The sequence below is a fragment of the Rattus norvegicus genome, chromosome 18 (genome assembly GCF_021556685.1).
Source record: "Rattus norvegicus strain SHRSP/BbbUtx chromosome 18, alternate assembly SHRSP_T2T, whole genome shotgun sequence".
Lineage (NCBI taxonomy): Eukaryota > Metazoa > Chordata > Mammalia > Rodentia > Muridae > Rattus > Rattus norvegicus.
In genome coordinates, this window is record NC_141551.1 from 3,318,427 (window position 1) to 3,336,237 (window position 17,811).

At 51.1% G+C, this 17,811-nt stretch overlaps 1 protein-coding gene across 3 annotated transcripts in view; it reads left to right on the forward strand.

Annotated features, from left to right (window-relative positions):
- The first annotated feature begins 203 nt into the window (after nucleotides 1-203).
- Cables1 (Cdk5 and Abl enzyme substrate 1) overlaps nucleotides 204-17,811 on the forward strand; it is a 103,595-nt gene continuing 85,987 nt past the window's right edge. For all 3 annotated transcript variants that reach the window (NM_001415691.1, NM_001107404.2, XM_087593015.1), the window contains 1 exon segment: nucleotides 204-1,207. In NM_001415691.1, the coding sequence (NP_001402620.1) occupies nucleotides 468-1,207 (740 nt within the window). In that variant the 5' untranslated portion in view covers nucleotides 204-467.

Genomic DNA, 17,811 nt, shown 5'->3' on the forward strand with positions numbered 1-17,811 from the left:
CACGCGCCTGGGCTCTGCCTCCCTCCTCCTCTTTCACCTCCTCCTGCGCGGTCGCCTCCCGCCGCTGCGGCCTCCGCCTGCGGCTTTGTTTTCCTCCCAGGTCTCTTTCCCCACACGTGATACTGTGTTATTGCAAAGAGCGCTCTGGAGCGCGAGCGCGGGGCGCGCGCACTTATAAATACGGACCGCCCGGCCGGGAGCTCGTGATCGCGCGGCACGGAGGGCCCGGCCAGGCGCGCGTGGGTCCCGGACGCGGAGGGTGAGCCAGGCGCGTGTGGGTCCCAGCGGCGCCCGAGCGCCCAGGGCCGAGCATGGCCCGCCCGCGGGAGGGCAGGGCCGCCTCGCACACCGCCCGCGCCCCGCGCCCTGCCCAGCCCGGGTCGCCGGGGCTCGCGGCCGCCGCTTAGCACTCGGCACCCGCCACTCGCTTCTCCGGCACCGCGGAACTGACGCCGCACACGGACACAATGGCGGCGGCGACCGCCACCGCGGGCACGGCCGCTTGCAGCAGCAGCAGCAGCAGCAGCAGCAGCAGCAGTCGCGGCGGCGGCACGGACGCCGCGGCCACCGGCGGGGTGCAGCCGCCGCCGCCTCCCGCCACCGCGCCGCCCGAACCTCTCCGTAAGCCGCGCATGGACCCGCGGCGCCGCCAGGCTGCTCTGTCCTTCCTCACCAACATTTCTCTGGACGGACGGCCGCCGCTGCAGGACCACGAGTGGGGCGGCGGCGAGGAGGGCGGCGCGGCCAAGCCCGGAGCAAGAGCTCGGTTCAGCCTGCTGGCCGCCGGCTGCAACGCGTTCTCAGCACCGGGCACGGCGGCCGCGCCGTGGATCGCCGGCTCCGGTTCCAGCCCTTGCCCGCTGCCTCCGTCCCTGGTCCCCCGGGTGTTGGGAGAGCCATCTCAGCCGCCCCGCTCAGCCCCAGCCGTCACTGGTGCTCAGCTGCAGTTGCCTGACGGGCCCGGAGGCGCAGGGCAGGAGGAACTGGAGGAGGACGATGCCTTCACCAACGTGCAGGTGCCACCGGCCAGCTTCTTGGGCTCCGGGACCCCCGGGAGTGCGAGCGGCAGTCGGGGCCGCCTCAACTCGTTCACTCAGGGAATCCTGCCCATCGCCTTCTCCAGGCAGAACTCGCAGAACTACTGCGCTTTGGAGCAGTCAGGCCAGGGTGGCAGCACTACCGCCTTGGAGCAGCTGCAGAGGTCCCGGTGAGTATCATGGACACCACGCACGCCCAGCTTTGCTGTGTCCGGATCACAGGAACCCCATTGGGGTCGCTCCCACCTTCCTGCTTCTGATTAGATACCGGGCTCCTGGGCAGAATCCCAAACCACTAGGACATCTGAAAGGGGAAGAGGCCCAGGGAGTGTGTGGCCACATGTGTGCACGAACCCGGCACTAAGCAGAACGGACGCACCATACTCCTGCTTTGGCCAGGGAGTTGGGGGTTGGAAGAAGCGGTTAAAAAGCGGAGCGTGGAGATCACTAGCTTCCTGAAAGCTCGTCTAGACCCGGAGGCGCGCGTCCCCAGCTCCGGGCGAGCGGCCGCTGGGCGTAGTGGGTGGGGCCGGGGCGGGCAGCGCTCGGAGCCCCAACTAGTAACAGACACGTGGGAACCCCTCTGGAAACTTTGTGGAGCCCAGGAAACCATGTTTTCCTAAGAAATGGAAAGTTCCTTTGGCATTTCCTTGGTTCAGGCCTAGATGTGGGGACAGAGAGGAAATGTGGCCTGAGACTTTTCCATTCTGAGAAAACTGGTGTGAGACGCTTACCGTACGCTGTGCGAGTTATCTGCGGGTTTGAACATCTTAGCAAAAACGCGAGATCTGCTTATTGTAGAAATAGCTGGAGTTAAGTGCTATATGCTAGGGCAGTGGCCTTGGTTCTGTGTGGGATAAGTTTGACTACCTACCTGTTGGGGAAGAATCCCAAGGCAGTAAGGTGGGAATCTGCAGGCCTGTGGCAGAGTCCTTCCTCATTAGTTAATAAAGCCTCCTGAGAAATTATAGCACTGACTACCTTAGTTAACTAGCATTAACTTAGGGAACCAAAGCCTCTGTTTCTGCTAAAGGAAGAGGGCCTGGCCATTGTTCTGTGAGCATTAGGTGGGTACGGAGACCGGCCTCTGTTGCCATTGCTTTCCTGGAACGCTCCAGTTAAGGGTTCATGCTCCCTGTGGCCTGTTGGAAAACCTAGCTTCCTTAGTTAATGAAATAAGAGAAGGACCAGCCAGGATTACACAGAAGTTTGCTAGCTTCCCAGCGCATGAAATCAGACGTGTGCTGCCACGGAGTGTTACAGTTCAAGTGTGCATGGGCCTTGGGCAGGGGTGTGGATGGAGTCTGGGGTAGCAGCCTCGTGACTGCTCTGACAAGCTACTGATACTGGGTACAAATGACAGTGCTGCTCTTCATCTCCCGTGGTGGATGGGCAGCCCTAGGCCAGCAGAACCGCCTTACCACAGGTCCTGGGGGTTATGATAGGCACTGTAGTAAACTGGTGCTGTGCTAATAAGTCAGTGTCTCCTGGGGGCTGCTGAGCTGGGAATGGGATGGCCCTCCCCCACCACTCCTCCGGAAACTCTGTGTGGAGCATCTAGCATTTCTGTGTGAAGACATCCAGAGCTTACTTGCTAGTCCTAGCCCTGGGAACCCTTACGATGGTTTATTGATCCTTTCTGTCCAAACACACAGACTGAGACTGAGATGTGCCAGTCTCAAAGATGCATCCTCCCTGCAGTCCCATAAAGCAAACTTTCCCAACAGCCTGCGTTTGGGAGCCTGATAGGTAAGCTTTATGACAGGTTGTTTTTCCCAGACAGGATCTCTGTGTAGCCCTGGCTGTCCTGGACTCTCTCTGTAGACCAGGCTAGCCTGAAACTCAGAGCTCTTCTTGTCTCTGCCTTCCAAGTGCTGGGATTAAAGGCTTGCACCACCACCATTTGGAAGCTCTTATTAGAGGGGACAGAGGGAAGGTTAAAGTGGTTTAAGAGTGGTCAGTGTAGCCAGCGAGAGACCTTTGCCTGAGGTATGTTATTTTACGATCCTGGAACAGTACATTCACCTGTTTACAGTCACTAAAGCCCAGGTGTGGCCTGCCCAGCTCCCTCCTCTTCCTGGTGTGGGACCTTCTGAAGCCCAGTGGCCCTTGGGATTCTCTCTATAAGCTGCTTAGCAAAAAATGAACCAACCAACCAAACAACAAACAAACATGGGTAGGATCTGAGCTGCCAGTCAAATTGGACTTTCTGTGAATTCTTTCCCAGCTCTGTAAGAGATTCTCTGAAGCCTTTTTGCTGCTGACTGTGGGCTCCAGATGCCCATGGAGAGATTAAAAGGCAATCCTGTTTCAGTCTGACGTGTGCCTTCCTGTTGGTTTCCCAGGTGATGGACAGGTGCTGCCATAGTGAGCTGCAAATCTACCCGTTTTCTCGTGAATTTAAGGTTTCCTATATTGAGTTTGTCCTGGATATACAAAAATAAGAAAATAAATCATAAATAGATAGACAAATAAATAAAATTTTTAAAATCACAACTTCAAGCCCTGGATCTAAAGCTCTTTCTGTTCTTCCCTCTGGACACCGAAGATACTGGAACTGGAACCCAGACCTTACAGGTACCAGAGAAGCCCTCCAGCGTTCAGCTATAACCACAGACTCTTAGACTAATTAGAATGAATTGCTGTGCTGTCCAGTGTTTGAACTACAGCAGGGAGCAGCATTTCTGTGGTCAGGCCTTATGGTCCGTGCTCAGTAACCATGAATCCAAGCAGTGGTTACTCTCTGTACATGGAAACTAGACATCAAAGGCGTTAGGCCCTTACAGCTGCCTAGGGCGTGGATTCTTTCACAGACAGGGAGACTCCAGGGTTCAGAATGGTTGAGGTACTGTCTCATACCAGACTTGATCCTGAGAGGCACCTTGGCCATAAACTCAGCCCGGGACTGGACTTGCAGCCTGGCTCTTTGCCATGCCACTGTGACTTTTCCCCTCTGACTTCAGCCTTCTTACTGCCTTACCATTTGTCGGGAGCACAGGAGGCTAGTGACTCCATGTGAACCCATAGCTCTTTCCTGACAGTCTCTGACATTTTTCTTCCCTTTCTCATTCTCCAACTTTGTCACCCTTCCTAGTCTCCATTTGCAGAGTTTCCAGGGCTCCCAGGATCCTGCCATCCTGTGCTAGGGGCTTCACACTAAGTCTGGGGAAGCCACCAGCTGTCATTAAACTTTACACCCCGCCATGCCCCTCTGCTGGAGCAGTGAGACCCACTGGGCATTGATAGGCAAAAGGGAGCAGATTTTGAAAATGTATTTTACAGCTTCTTCTATTTTAAAGAAAATCATCTCGGCCACAGCTGGCTGGCAGAAACCCTTGTCCTGCTTCCAGGATCTTCTGACTGGCAGACAGCCACCCACAGCGCAGAGTAGAGCTCAGGTGAGAGCTAGCTAGAAGGGCTGCAGTGAGGGAGAGCTGTTTAAAAATAACACAGGCCTTTGCCTTTTAAAACACCTGAGTTAGTATAGTGCACCAGTCAGAGTGTGGTCTGTGGTAGATGAAGTCATTTGACAAGGACCCATGTCCTGGCTGGAAAGCTGGTGACTTCATAAAAACTGTGTGACCTTGGGCAGGTGAATCAGCCCTTCTGAGTCACTTTCTTCTTGAGCTCTTCCACCTTTGTTTTGGGCCCTTGCAAATGCCTTGGCTGTATTTAACTTTCTGAATGCTAAAATGTATCAACTGCTAAAATGTATCCAATGCTAAATGTGCTCTTGGGGTAAGGGCTGCCAGATGTTAATGTAGTTAGCAGCCCCCTGGGAATCTATTCTTTAAAAGCAGGTGGTCCAGGCAGGCATGGTAACCTTTGTCTGTAATCTTAGCACTCTGGGCCGGAAGGCAAGAGGATAAAGGCCAGCCTGGGCTACATATTGCCCCAAACAAAAGCTAGCAGTCCCTTCTAAGCAACTAACCAGCCTCAGGCATAGAAGAGGAAATTGCATGGAGGCAGACACAGGTCTAAGGACATCTGGGAGTGAGGCTGGTTAAGTCACTTGCTCAGGATCACCCAGCCCTTTAGGGCAGAGCCCAGGCTCTTGGCAGATTGCTTCTCTTGGCCACTTAGGGGTTTCTGCTTCCTCCCTCTGCTGTTCCCACCTCAGTGCTGCTATAAACCGTAGCATAACATAAACACTGAGGGGAGATAGATGGTCATTCTTACCTAACCTTGTCATCGCCTTCCTTCCTGACTGAAATCCCCAGCAGTCAGCAAACCCAGGTTACCTCTGAGCCATGTTTCCAGCAACATGAGCTTCAGAATCCTGGCTCTTGGGCAGAGCCAGGCTGAACAAATGGGAGGCCTGGTGTGAGCTCGCTAGAAGAGATGTGGACACCACTTGGGACTCTGTCTTGTCCACCCATCAGCTACCCTAGAAGCTGTTGCTGCCTGTACCACCTTACCCCAGGTAGTTAGGCAAGGAGGAGTGGCTGATGACAGTGGGACTTACAGACAGAATAAAAAGCAGCAGTAGAGCTGCTGGACTGATCCAGGACCAGCTTTGAGAATTCTGGGCTCTCAGCCTCAGTTTTCTCCCGGCATGAAAGCTTAGGATAAAAGCGCCTGCCACATCCAGGGCTGGTATTCTAGCAAGCTGTGAAGAGCTAGGGTGTGTCTGGCTTGAGGGCATAGGATAACTTAATTGTAGAATTAGCTGCAAAGAGGTGGTGAATTTGTTTATGGACCTGTTTGGGAAGCAGGCATGAATGAATGAGTGAGCCAATGCCTGGGCTACCTCAATGCAGGGCAGACTTTTTATTTTTGAGTAAGGTCTCAAGTAGCCCATACCCCTTTAAACTTTTTATTTTTGAGTAAGGTCTCAAGTAGCCCATACCCCTTTAAACTTGCTTTGCAGGCAAGGGTGGCCTTGAGTTTCTGCCCCTCCCAACTCCTGTCTCTTTAAATGCTGGGATTGTGGACAGGTACGGCTTTGAGCTGTGCCACCTGAGAAACTGGAGGGTCCTACTGGACTTGAGATTTCAGGAGGCCATCCAAGTGGGAAGCCTTGTCCTGCCTGAGGTGGCCATTCCCAGCCAACACCCCTCCCCATCAAGGAAATGGGCTGTAGTAACCCCAACTGCCAAGAGGCCCATTTATAAAGTGCTTTTGTAGATAGATGTGGATTGCAGCCGTAGCCAAGAGTAGACCAGGAGTCCAAGGTCACACAGTGGACCTCCAACGACCTTGGATGCTCCGTTTCTTTGCCAGGTATGTAGAAGAGGCTCTAGGCATGGTCTTGCTGCCCAGTATTGTGTATTCATTTAAGAGCTGACTATGAAAAGTTTCTATTACAAAGCTCTACTGTGCTGAACTCAGGAGGTGTGGACATAAAATTGGACCACTTGCTGTGTTGAGTGGTACAAGTTAGCCCGTGATCTAGCAGTGATAAATGGTAGGCGAGCTCTTGGTGTGTGCTCCCATCTTTCACCCTGCCCTGTGAGTCCTGGGGCGGGACCTTGAACACTGCGCTGTTATTCAACACACAGGGGATGCATTTTGAGGCTTCAGTGAGTCCTAGTTATGACAGTGCTGAGACAGTGTATCAGTCCTGTTTTAAGGTGTAGAGAGGTTAAGTAGTAGCTTGCCTGAGGCCCCTCAGCCCGTATGTGGGATGTGGCTTTAAGGGCTTCAGAATCTGGAATCTGCTGGTGCCTTCAGCACTCAGTGTTAACAGTTTCTTTCATTGACTTCAGCCCTAGGAGGCAAACTTGATGACCTCGCAGGTCACTGCCCACACTGCTTTCCTATTTAGATTCCTGTACTCTTGTATGATCTAAGGAAGACCTCCTCCGTGGGCCAGGGAAGCAGGGCTTTCTGTGACCACCATAGTGAAATCTCATGGGTACCTACGTGGGATCCCTTTGCTGTCCTCACCCCTCTGATACTGTCCTTCCTGTTGTCACAGTCTCCTGGGTGGGCCAGTTCTGCTTTTTATTCCTGCTGTTCTCCTTAGCCTGGTCACCCTGCTTCCTTCCTGGGCCTTCGTTTGGAGACTCTGTGTCTTCATAGTGTCCCAGTCATGGGTCAGCAAGGTGTGGCCCACTGGCCTTTTATATGTCCTTTCCTCGGAAACAGTTACACACACAATCTGTGTTGTCTTTGGGTCTCTGTACTTAAGATGGGGAGCTGTAACAGACCAGGTGACCAACAGAAGCCGCAGCTCAAGCCCCTTGGCTTGTCCTGGGAAATCACGGCACCTGTGGTCTGATGTGCTCAGTGCCCAGAAGGTGTGCAGGTGCCCCAAGCCCCATTCCGCCCACCTTTGGCTCCATCCTGGATGACATGGTATTTTCCGAAAGGACCCCTTTCTTCTTGTGGATTCAACTGTCCTTCTCCCTGGGTGGGGAGACCTTTCTAAGACCCACATCTGATCCTCCAGACTCAATTCTCTGTATTTCTTACAGAGTGGCCTTGGGTGATTCCTGGTTGCTACTGCCCCCTTCCTCAGCGTATGGCTCTTCCACAGGTGTCATGCCACAGATGTCATGCTCCTCCCTCACTTCCCGCTTCCACTGACCTCTCTGGTTTGCATGCTGTCGGGCACTGTGCGGTGGATCATTTGGGGGCCAGGTCTCACCAAATGGACTTCCTTCCCTGCAGAATGTCCATAGCCAAACCAAAACCCAGTTTCCTGCCAAGTGGCAGGAGGGAGGTTCGGTTTTGGTTTGGATGGTGCAAACTCAGGGTCTAGCTCTACCAGATGTACCATTGGGAGGTACATCCACAGCCCAGTGGAAAAATGGAATCCTGGCACTTGGCCAAACCTCCTCAAAGCTGGAGCCTACCCTTTTCCTCAAGGCCATCTTCTCGCATGCCTGCTTCTTCCAGTTTTCTAAGCCTTCATTTTTTTCCCCAGCAGTCACTCCTGCCCCAGCTCATTCAGTGAGGCAGGATGCGTATGCACCACTTCCCTCTGTTCAGCAGCCTGATGGGCCCACCCCAACTGTAGGTAGCCATGTCCTGGAGTAAGTTGAGGCTACCTGTGTGGCCTGCACTATTCTGCCTGTCTTCCTCCTCCTCCTTTTCCTCTTCTTCTCTTCCTCTTCTTCCTCCTCTTCTCTTCCTCCTCCTCCTCTCCCTCCTCTTCCTCCTTTTGTTCTTCTTCCTCCTCCTCCTCCTCAGTGGATGAGAAAAGGGACAAAACTTTCACTTCCCTTCATTGGTATGTGCTTAGCTTTATCCATTCCATATCCTTGTGTGATGCAGATTCTGCCCACTTTAGAGCTGAGGAGACTGAGTCTGGGTGGTTTAAGGAGTCTTGTCTAAACCCCCTTAACTGTGACAGTGTGCTGGATTTGCATGGGGAAGTATAGTCAGAGCTGATTGGTGAGCTCAGAGCTGGGTAGTAAACTGAGCTCATCAGGATGGGACTGTCACCACCTTGGGAATCCAGACTGCCAGTCAGGTCCCTTCCTGACTTCCTGAGAGCTGATGGTGCCCTGTGGGCTGCCCCATGAATACATGTTTGTGTGTCATTTTTCCCTTTGGGGGGGCTGTGCCAATGTTCACATCAAAGGAAGCATGTGGAAAATCAGTTTCTGAAGAATCTGCTGAGTAACTTAGGCTTGGCATCTCATGCCTGAATTCCACACTCAGATAGAGACAGGAGGTCCAGCATGTCAAGACCAGGTTGGGCTACATAGCAAGATGTTTGTCAAAAATGCTTGGTGGTGGTGGTGGTGGTGGTGATGGTGTTGGAGAGATGGCTCAGTTGTTAAGAGCACTGACTGCTCTTCCAGAGGTCCTGAGTTCAATTCCCAGCAACCACATGGTGGCTCACAGCCATCTATTATGGGATCTGATGCCCTCTTCTGGTGTGTCTGAAGACAGCAACAGTGTACTCCTATACATAAAATAAATAAATAATTCCTTTAAAATAGAAAATACATATACACACATAATTAAAATAAAAACATTTAAAAAGTGCCTAAGGGGAAGAGGAAATCTGATATGACTGTCCCTCAGGATTACCGTCTGCTTCCCACTTCTGACTACAGGGCTGTGGTTGTAGCTCAGTTGACTGTTTTTGCCAGCATACAGGAAGCCCTGAGTCCTATTCCCCAGCACCACAAAAGAAAACAAAAGCTAAACCCGTCGTATGAGTGTGGTCTGTGGTAAATTTTAAAACAAAACTTTCAGGGCTGGAGAGATGGCTCAGTGGTTAAGAGCATGTACTGCTCTTGCAGAGGACCCAAGTTGGTCCCTGGCATCTACACTGGGCCGTTCCTAACTGCCTGGAATTTCAGAGCCAAGGATCTAACTCCCTCTTTTGGCCTCTTTGGGCATCTGTAGCATCCCTAACTATGCATACGCCTAACTTAAATTTTTTCAGCAGATACTGAACCTGGAATCTTCTGCTCAGCGCTTGGCACTGTGTGGGAATCACAAACGTACTGGTAATTTTTCGTTTACAAATTACCGCGCTGTGGTTTTGTTTTTGCCTGATTTTACTGAGACTTCCAGGAACAGAGCGTTGATCAGGGCTTCCCAACCCTTTCTGTTCATGTGAGTAGTTTAGATAATTGCATGCCAGTTCGTACTGAGCGAGGCTATCCCTGGTGTGGCCTGGGGCTTAATGCTGCATGTTTAGCCAGAGACGACAAACACTTTCAAAGCTCTAGACTCTAGAGTGTAGAGCTTTAGCACTTGGGATTGCAGTGTCACGGGAGGGTATGGAGGAATTCAGTCTTACCCTTGATTCAAAGGATTTGTGTTCTTAAATCATGATAGAATTAAAACAAACAAACCGAGAGTATAATAGAGTATTTGTAAGTATCTATGTGCCTAGAACACTGATTTTTATTCATCGACCCAATTATTAATAAACTGAAATGTCTACTTTGTGGTCCCAGGTAGGCAGGAGCTGTGAAGAATAGATTGGAAAGGTGTAGGGAGCCTTCTGACGAGGGCTTGCTAGTTGCTGATCTTACTTAGAAGCTGGCTCTCCCTAGTCAGTGCAGTCTGCTTTAGAAGGCTGTGCAGTGAAGGAGTGGAGGGGCGACCACTGTGAGCTGTGGTTGTGGTGTTTGCTCTGTCCAGTGGGGACTGTAAATGTGACTTGTGTGAGGCCCACAGCTCACAGAGGTCCTCCCCAGATGCTTTCTCAGCAAAGCATTGAGAAAGGCCGCAGGACAGGAGTACTGTGCTGCCAACATCCTGTTCTCCAATTCTGGGAGTTTTAAAACAGCCAAAAACTTACCCCTAGAGTCATGTCTATTAACAAAACAAGGGCTTCTGTTAAGTACTGCAGAATGAACCCCGATTCCTGTTCGGAGTCCCCACTTCTGTTAACATCAGAAGAACAGAGGTCTTAAGGTCAGACCTGCCAGAACCCATCACAGTCTGTGTTAAAGGACAGAGTAATGCTCACCAGGGTTTGGGACTGGAGCTGACCAGCATGCATGCTGATTGGCACGTGATTACCTCCAGGACAGGCCAGCAGGACCCTGGGCTGGAAGGAGTGGTGGAAAAATTTCCCAAGAACCCGAGACAGCAGCTTCTCCCATGGGAAAGGGCACTGGCACCTACGCCTTCTCCTCTGCCTCTCAGCCTCTTTGTTCTCACAATGGGTGAATGGACTGAGAAGGGGGAGGACCACCCTCCACGCCTCTGCCACTTAGCAAACCTCACTCCCACAGGAATTCCATAAGCCTCAGTGTTCTCCTCTATAAATTGGGATAATGGTCACTGCCTTAATGGAATATATTCGTTTTCCCGTTGCTGTTACCGAATATCTGACAAGGACCTGAAGATGGATCATTTCAGATAATGGCTCAAAAGGGGCATGGTCCCTCACGACAGGGACAGCATGATGGCTGGTCACATGGTGTCTTCATGAGGAATCAGAAAGAGAAATGAGTTGTTGGTGCTCAGCTCCTTTTGTTCTTCAGTTTGGGACCCTAGTCCCTGGGATGGAGCTGTCCATATCCAGGGTGGGTCTTCCCCCTCAGCTAATCCGCCAGGAACCTCTAATAGACACACGGACACACCAGTGCTTCCAGTAAGCCGACCTTGTTAGCAAACCATGGCAGCAGTGATTGGGGGGGGGGCACTGAAGCATTCAAAGTGGGCTGCACCCCGCCAACCATCTCGGCACCTCGGGGTAATGAGGGAGGTGCCACCATCTTTGTGTGAAGGGCAGCCAGCAGATTATTGCCAGGAAGACCCCTGTCACCCCACTGAGCACCCTCCAGACAAGCCAAGGAGACGCTTTCCCACTCCTTTTGTAGAAGCTGGGTTCTCGCCCTGGGGTCAGTCGGGTGCTGTGACTTAGCTTTAGGGTCTAAGTGGGACGGCTCCTTGGGGGATGGACAGGACAGCAACAGGGACACATGCAGTCCTTTCTGCTCAGTGACTTGGCTGATTCCTGTTGTAAGTTCCTCCTCACCGACCCCTTTGCACCCCTGACCAAACACTTAGAACTTTGCTCGAGGCTCTGAGGTATAATATATTTGACACTGGGCTAGCAGCTTCAATATCAGCTCTGTCCAGATGTCTGACCTAGGCAGTGGCTGTTAGATCAATGGGGCCCAAGTCTTGACCCAGAAGAGAAGCACAATCTCTTTGCCAAGGCAGCTGGGCTCTGGGTAGCAAAAGTCAGGGGCCACCTGAGGTGGAGGAGATGGTCTTTGGGCTGTGCTTGCCATTTGTGATACCAGTGTGAGCGTTGATACCCACTGGATGCTTCCTCACGGAGAGTATCTCACTGCAGGGGTAGCAGGGAATCTTTTGAGCAGGAACAGGTATGATAGGCCTTTCAAAGACACACCTGTGAGGTCACCAATGCCTCCTGTAAGCTACCCCCAATAAACTCCTAGCTAGACTTGGTGGGATTGTGGTCTGTTGATGCCTTTTTTCTGGGATGGACAGACAGACTCTCCAGGAAGAGTCGGCAGCAGTCACGTACTTTTGTGGCACTTTTTTCACTTGCTCTTGTAGGGTGTACCTGGGTGAACAGCGCCCCCTCCTTATGGCCACCTGGAATTGCAGAATGGGCCCTCTTCAAAAGTGAACACAAAAATGAAATCAGAGGACAGTCAGCCCTAGAGAATGGAGAGAGGTTTTTGTTGTAGATGTAAGGGAGAAAGTAGGCTGAGGAAAGAGTCCAGGCTGAACGTGGCGGCAGAACATGGGCTGCAGAGTTCAGGTTATTGGGGTGTGTGTGTGTGTGCCAACCATACCCTGTAACAGGGAACTGAGGGATGCTGGGAGAAGCGGACAGACAGGGGTCTGCTTTATTATGCTAAATAGCACCTCAGTTGGCCACTGGTCTTGGACTTGAGACCTAGCAGGAATGGATTGTTGTAGATGTAATTACGTAAGATGAGTCTATGCTGAATTAGAGTAGCTCCAGATGCAAAAAGACTGTGTCCTCCTGAGAAGGCCATGCCGACCAGGAAGATGGCAGCAGGGACAGGCAGACGGGTTGGTGTGATGTTTCTAGTGTGCTCAGAGAATTTTAAGGAATCCTGGCAACCGTGGAAGTTGCCCTAGAGTGCCCAGGGGAACCAGCCTTGAACCACCTTGAGTCTTCAGAACTGTAGTTGTCAGTAGTCAATAGTCACAGTGAGAAGTAGGAGCCAGTTCTCCATGGATGCACCAGCCTTCCTCCCTGTGGCCAGCAGGATGTAGACGTTCTGTGGTTATAAGCTTTCTGTTGCTGTAACGAATAGCCATGGGGAGGTTGGCTCACCGTTTGGGAGGTTGTAGGCTACCATCTGTTGACTCAGTTACTTTTGGGCCACTGGCAGGCAGTCTGTCCCAGAGAGAGGATGTGATGGCACAGAACCGTGCAGCTCATGGCGAGGAAACAGGTGAGGAGGAGACCAGGTTCCACAGTGCCCTGTAATTGACCCAATGACCTTTGACCCAAATTTGGAATCTTTGGATCCCAAAGGCCTTTTAGTAACCAGGGCACAGACCTTTAATACATGGCCCTTGGGGGACACGTGTGTGTGTGTGTGTGTGTGTGTGTGTGTGTGTGTGTGTGTGTGTGTGTAAAATCTACACTCCATTCTGGATACTGAAGTTTTTGTTCAGATCTATGGCAGGCTCTAGAGCAGCATATTCTGAATATGTTCCGTAACAGCGCCCTTCTGAGGAGCAGGTGAAGGAGCACTGCTCACACATGTGCACCAGGGGAACCAGGAATGTTAAGCCCATAGGGCTGTTCTTCAAGGAAAGGAACGCAATCACTACTTGTTGTTCGCCGGAAGTCTGGGAGTGGGCATGCTTACTAACCTGCTGCCTTTTACCCTAACTGTGTGGCTAAAGACTTTCCCAACATTGGATTCTCCCATCCCCCTTTATCAAAGAGTCGTTCTTTTCAGTCAATTTATAGAACCCATCCTTACAGAAATTACAAAGGGTTTTGATGTAGTTACTCCTGGCCTAAATGTTCTGCAGATTTTATGGGGGGGCCAAGGCTATCACATGAGTAAGGTAACTGATCATGCTGGACTTCTCCCCAAGTCCTTAGAACCAGCCAGGACCCCACCTGACTCTGAAGGCCATATCTTTTCCCCTCTGGGTACTGTTGCCCTTTGACATGAGGAACATTTTATCCAAATGAGTTTTGGGCTCAACTTTAGGACCTAGGTGCCCAACACATTCTTAACATTCCATTAAGAACATACCCTGGTCACTGTACAGCTTGGCGTCTGACAAAGGCTGTGTTGGTAGGATGCTACTTTGTGTGCTGGGAAAGGAGGTCACATTTTACAAGTTTACTCTTTGCTTCAGACACCAGTGTTTCACAGAGGCCAGGCAGATTGGAAGCATGGGGAATGCTCTATCTCCAGGTATCTTGTTGGCAGTACTTGATGGAGGGAAAGAATGTAACCAGCATGGCTGGGTTAAAAGGGTGTGACAATTCGCAATGTTTAAACATTCGCTCTCTGGAGGCAGGAAAGGAAGAGTCAAGACTGAAATACAAGGAACTCAGTAACATTGTATATAGGCTGGTGGACCCCCGCCTTTCCAGACAGGAAAGATGACTCTCAAGCTCATCTGAGACTGAGTTGGACAACAAATCACTTTGCCATTTGGAATGCCGTTTGAAATGATTTGGAAGTTGTTTTCCCCTCACACCCCCTAAAAGGGTAAAGAATTGTACTACATACTTCTAAAACAGCACTTTTGTGAATGATAATTAACAGATGATGCCCCAGGGAGGAAGTCTCCTGTTTCTTTTTATAACCCTGGCTGAAGCAACAGAGGTGACATTTCTAGCATTTTCATCTCCCCTCACTGAGAATTGGTTCAGCCTGGTGTAGCCATCTCCGGCCCTGGTCACTCTTTTCTTTAACCTCCTGGCACAGGTGAAACACAGAGACTTCTATCTAGGGCTTCAGGGCTCGTTTGGGCTACATGTGGTAGTATCCCAGGAACCAGACATGATGGAGTGGATTTCCCTATGGTTGAAAACAGTGTCTTTTCATTTGAGCCCCCGGTCTAGTCTCGACAGTCTTCTTATGCTGCAGGCAGTTTTTCTTGCTGGATGTAAATCCTTATAAAATAAGGTTGGATGGTCTGATGGCTCCTGCAAGGCTTTCTCAGAGGGCTGAGCTGACTTTCCTTGTGCTTGTCAAAGGGTCACTGGGTAACAGAGAGAATAGTCTGCCCTGGCTCTGGTGCTGGGATGCCAGTAGACTGAGAACCTGAGACTCAGCCTGGAAAAGCAAAATGCATGTGAGGATGTGGTGGGCGCAAGCATGCCGGCCATCCAGCTGTGTATTTGTCACCGTCTCAGTCTGGGTTTCCACTGCCACTTGAAAACACTATGACTAAAACTACCTTGGGGAGGAAAGGGTTCATTTCACCACAGCCTGTGAGTTCATCACTGAGGGAAGCCAGGGCAGGATCTGGAGGCAGGAACAAGAGCAGAGGCCGTTGAGGAGTGCTGCTTGCTTGCTTGCTGACTTGCTCTCCTGGCTTGCACATCCTGGTTTCTTATAGCATCCAGGGCCACCGGCCAGGGGCGGCCCCTCCTATGGTGAGCTGGAGCCTCCCCCCCCCCCCATCAGTCATGAAATAAGAAATGTTCGTGTCACCACAGGCCAATCTGGTGATGCGAACTTTCTCAATTAAGGGTTCTTCTTCCAAAATGACTAGCTTGTGTTAAGTGGACATCAAACCAAAACAGCCTCTCTTCCTTGTGCTGACAAAATATCTGAGAAGAAGCAACTTGGGAGGTGTAGGGGTGGGCTTATTGTTCGAGGAGTTACATTCTAGCATGGTGGAGAGCTGGGCAGAGGCAGGACGCAGGTGGTTACATTGTGTCTGTAGACAGGAAGAAGGGAGAAGAACTCCTCCTGACCTAGCTTACTTTCTCTTTTACTTTCTGTCTGGGATCCCATGAAATGGTGCTACCAGTATTTGGGGTGGGCCTTCCCTCCTCTGTTAAGCCTCTCCAGGAACAGGACCCTGATAGGCACACCCAAGAAGTGTTTGTTTCCATGTGGTTAAGCCAGTCAGAAGGGAAAATGACTTACACAGCTGGGCAGTAGTGTAGCCATGGCCAGGCGGTGGACTTTCACGTGGTGACTCACTATGTACACAGAATGAGATAGGATGAGGCCTCTCCGCTCTACACTTCTGTTGGCCAGAGGTTTCCCAGCTGCGGACTGGAAACTCAAGAGGAATGAGGGCATCAACGTTGTGTGTAGAGGTCTTCTTAGGGGCCAGGTGCCTATGTTCTGTCTCCCTTCACAGCTGCCTACATGCCACACAGGTGAGTTTTCTAGAGTAAGAGTCCTGCTGACCAAGCATTCTCATTGTTCTTACTTATTTTTAGCAAAGCTGCTGGAACTCTGACTAGAGAATACTGAACCAGGCTCAGACTTCCTGAGAGTCTCTCTCATCATACTTTTATCATTCCATCAGTACATAGCCTGGTCTCCATGTGTTTTGAAACCCCTTATTTAATACATGCTGTAGGTATGTGGTTGAGCCCACAGATGATAGCCCTGTGACTCATGCCTGAATAAAAGGTCTCACATATGTCCAAGGGCACATCCCAGTTGCCTTGTGCTTGGTAACACTCAACTACACACTAGCCTTATGGTTGGACCATTTCATTTCAGTGAAATTATGATAAAACTTGGAAAAATGAAGAAGAAAATGCTGGGTAGACAAAGATGAAAAAGAATTACCCGGTTACAGAGAACCAGGAGAGGACACATGCTTGTCGTCGTCAACAGAAAGGAAAGCAGTCACCTTGTCTACCACCTCTGACATTCAGGTCACGGGATGACTGCCACTCCCACTGTGTGCTTTCCTGTCGTGGGCACAGCATGGGTTTGGTAGAGGAGTTACTGGTGAGTTCTGTGGTTAGAGATGCACTCGAGTTGTGTGACATGCCTGTCTTGTGACGTGGGACAGGATATCCCCATTTACTTAGTACCGGGCACCGTGCTTGCTCCATGCCTAACCCATAGCGTGCCTGAGTCATGAGGAGTCTGTGCACTTTGTTCGGCTGCTTATTGCTGTGTTTTCAGGGGATGGAGGCTAGAAAAGGCATCCCTTTTCTTTTAAAGTCTGCCATCATCCAATCCCATTCATCCCTCCCCAGCCCCCTTCAGAGTTCATCCTCTTCCTTTGTGGAAAGGGAGCCAAGGACGAGAGTGCTCACATAGCTGAGGTCATGACTACTTGGCTCCAGTCAGTTCTCATCCTGTGATGTGCTTGGCAAGGGAGGTCAGAGACACAAAGACGACGCATGAGGACCTGAGTTTGAATCCACAGCACCCGTGTAAAAAGCCGGCACAGAAGCACACAGTGATCCCAGTGCCGGGGAGGCGGAGACACTCAAGTCCCAAGTCCCTAGTAATGTGCCGCCCTAGCCTAAGAGGCTAGCTCCAGGTCTGCATACACACACATGCACGCACACACACGTCTTTCTGACTCTTGGTTTCCTGTTTATAAAGTAAAGACAACAACAAACCCAACCAATAGGATTGAGTGTGAGGCTGGATTGCATGGATTCAGATTTGGTGCTCAGAACCTTGTGAGGGACCGGCAGGTGCCCGCCCTGTATTTTAGCCCCGAGCTATACCGAGTGTGCTAAGTGCTTGAGATGAGCCTGGCATCTCACCTGCAACCTGGAATGACAGAAATGGCCCAGAACTGCTGTGATTCGCAACACCAGGCCAGGGAGGATTTTGAAATTTTCAGCCTCTTTTTGGTCCATGTGGGTCACTTCTGAGCCTGGGAAGCCTGTTTCGAGCTTTGTGTGTTCAGTTTGACTGTTACAGTTTACAGTTTGAACTTCGAGTCATTTTTTTTTTTAATGAGTGGGCAGCTAATCAGATGAACAGTTATTATCCGGCACCTGCTGGGCTCCCCTCAGGGCCTGTGGAACTGTCAGCAGTAGGAATTGAGGCCATGGGAGGTCACAGAAGAGCGCACCATTCATTCTGCGCTGCCCCAACTCCCCCTCTTTAATATATACTTACGCATATTTAATCAGCCTGCCAGTTTCTCTCCTTCCCTTAGCAGCACTAAGACAGGCTCATGCTCCACAAGTGTAGAGAGGGGAGAGCCACAGTGTGTGGGGCCCATAGGGACAGACCCATCCTCTGGCCTTCAGACCCATCGCTGCCTTTATGCAGCGATGACAAGGATGTGGTCATCTCTATACCTTTGTAGGTACTAATTTAGGAAATCGCTGACCTTTTCCTTGCTCTGAGAACCTACTCACACAGCTGTCCCCGTCTTTGACCCCATTCTTACAGCCGAGTGGCACAAAATGAGTACCTCC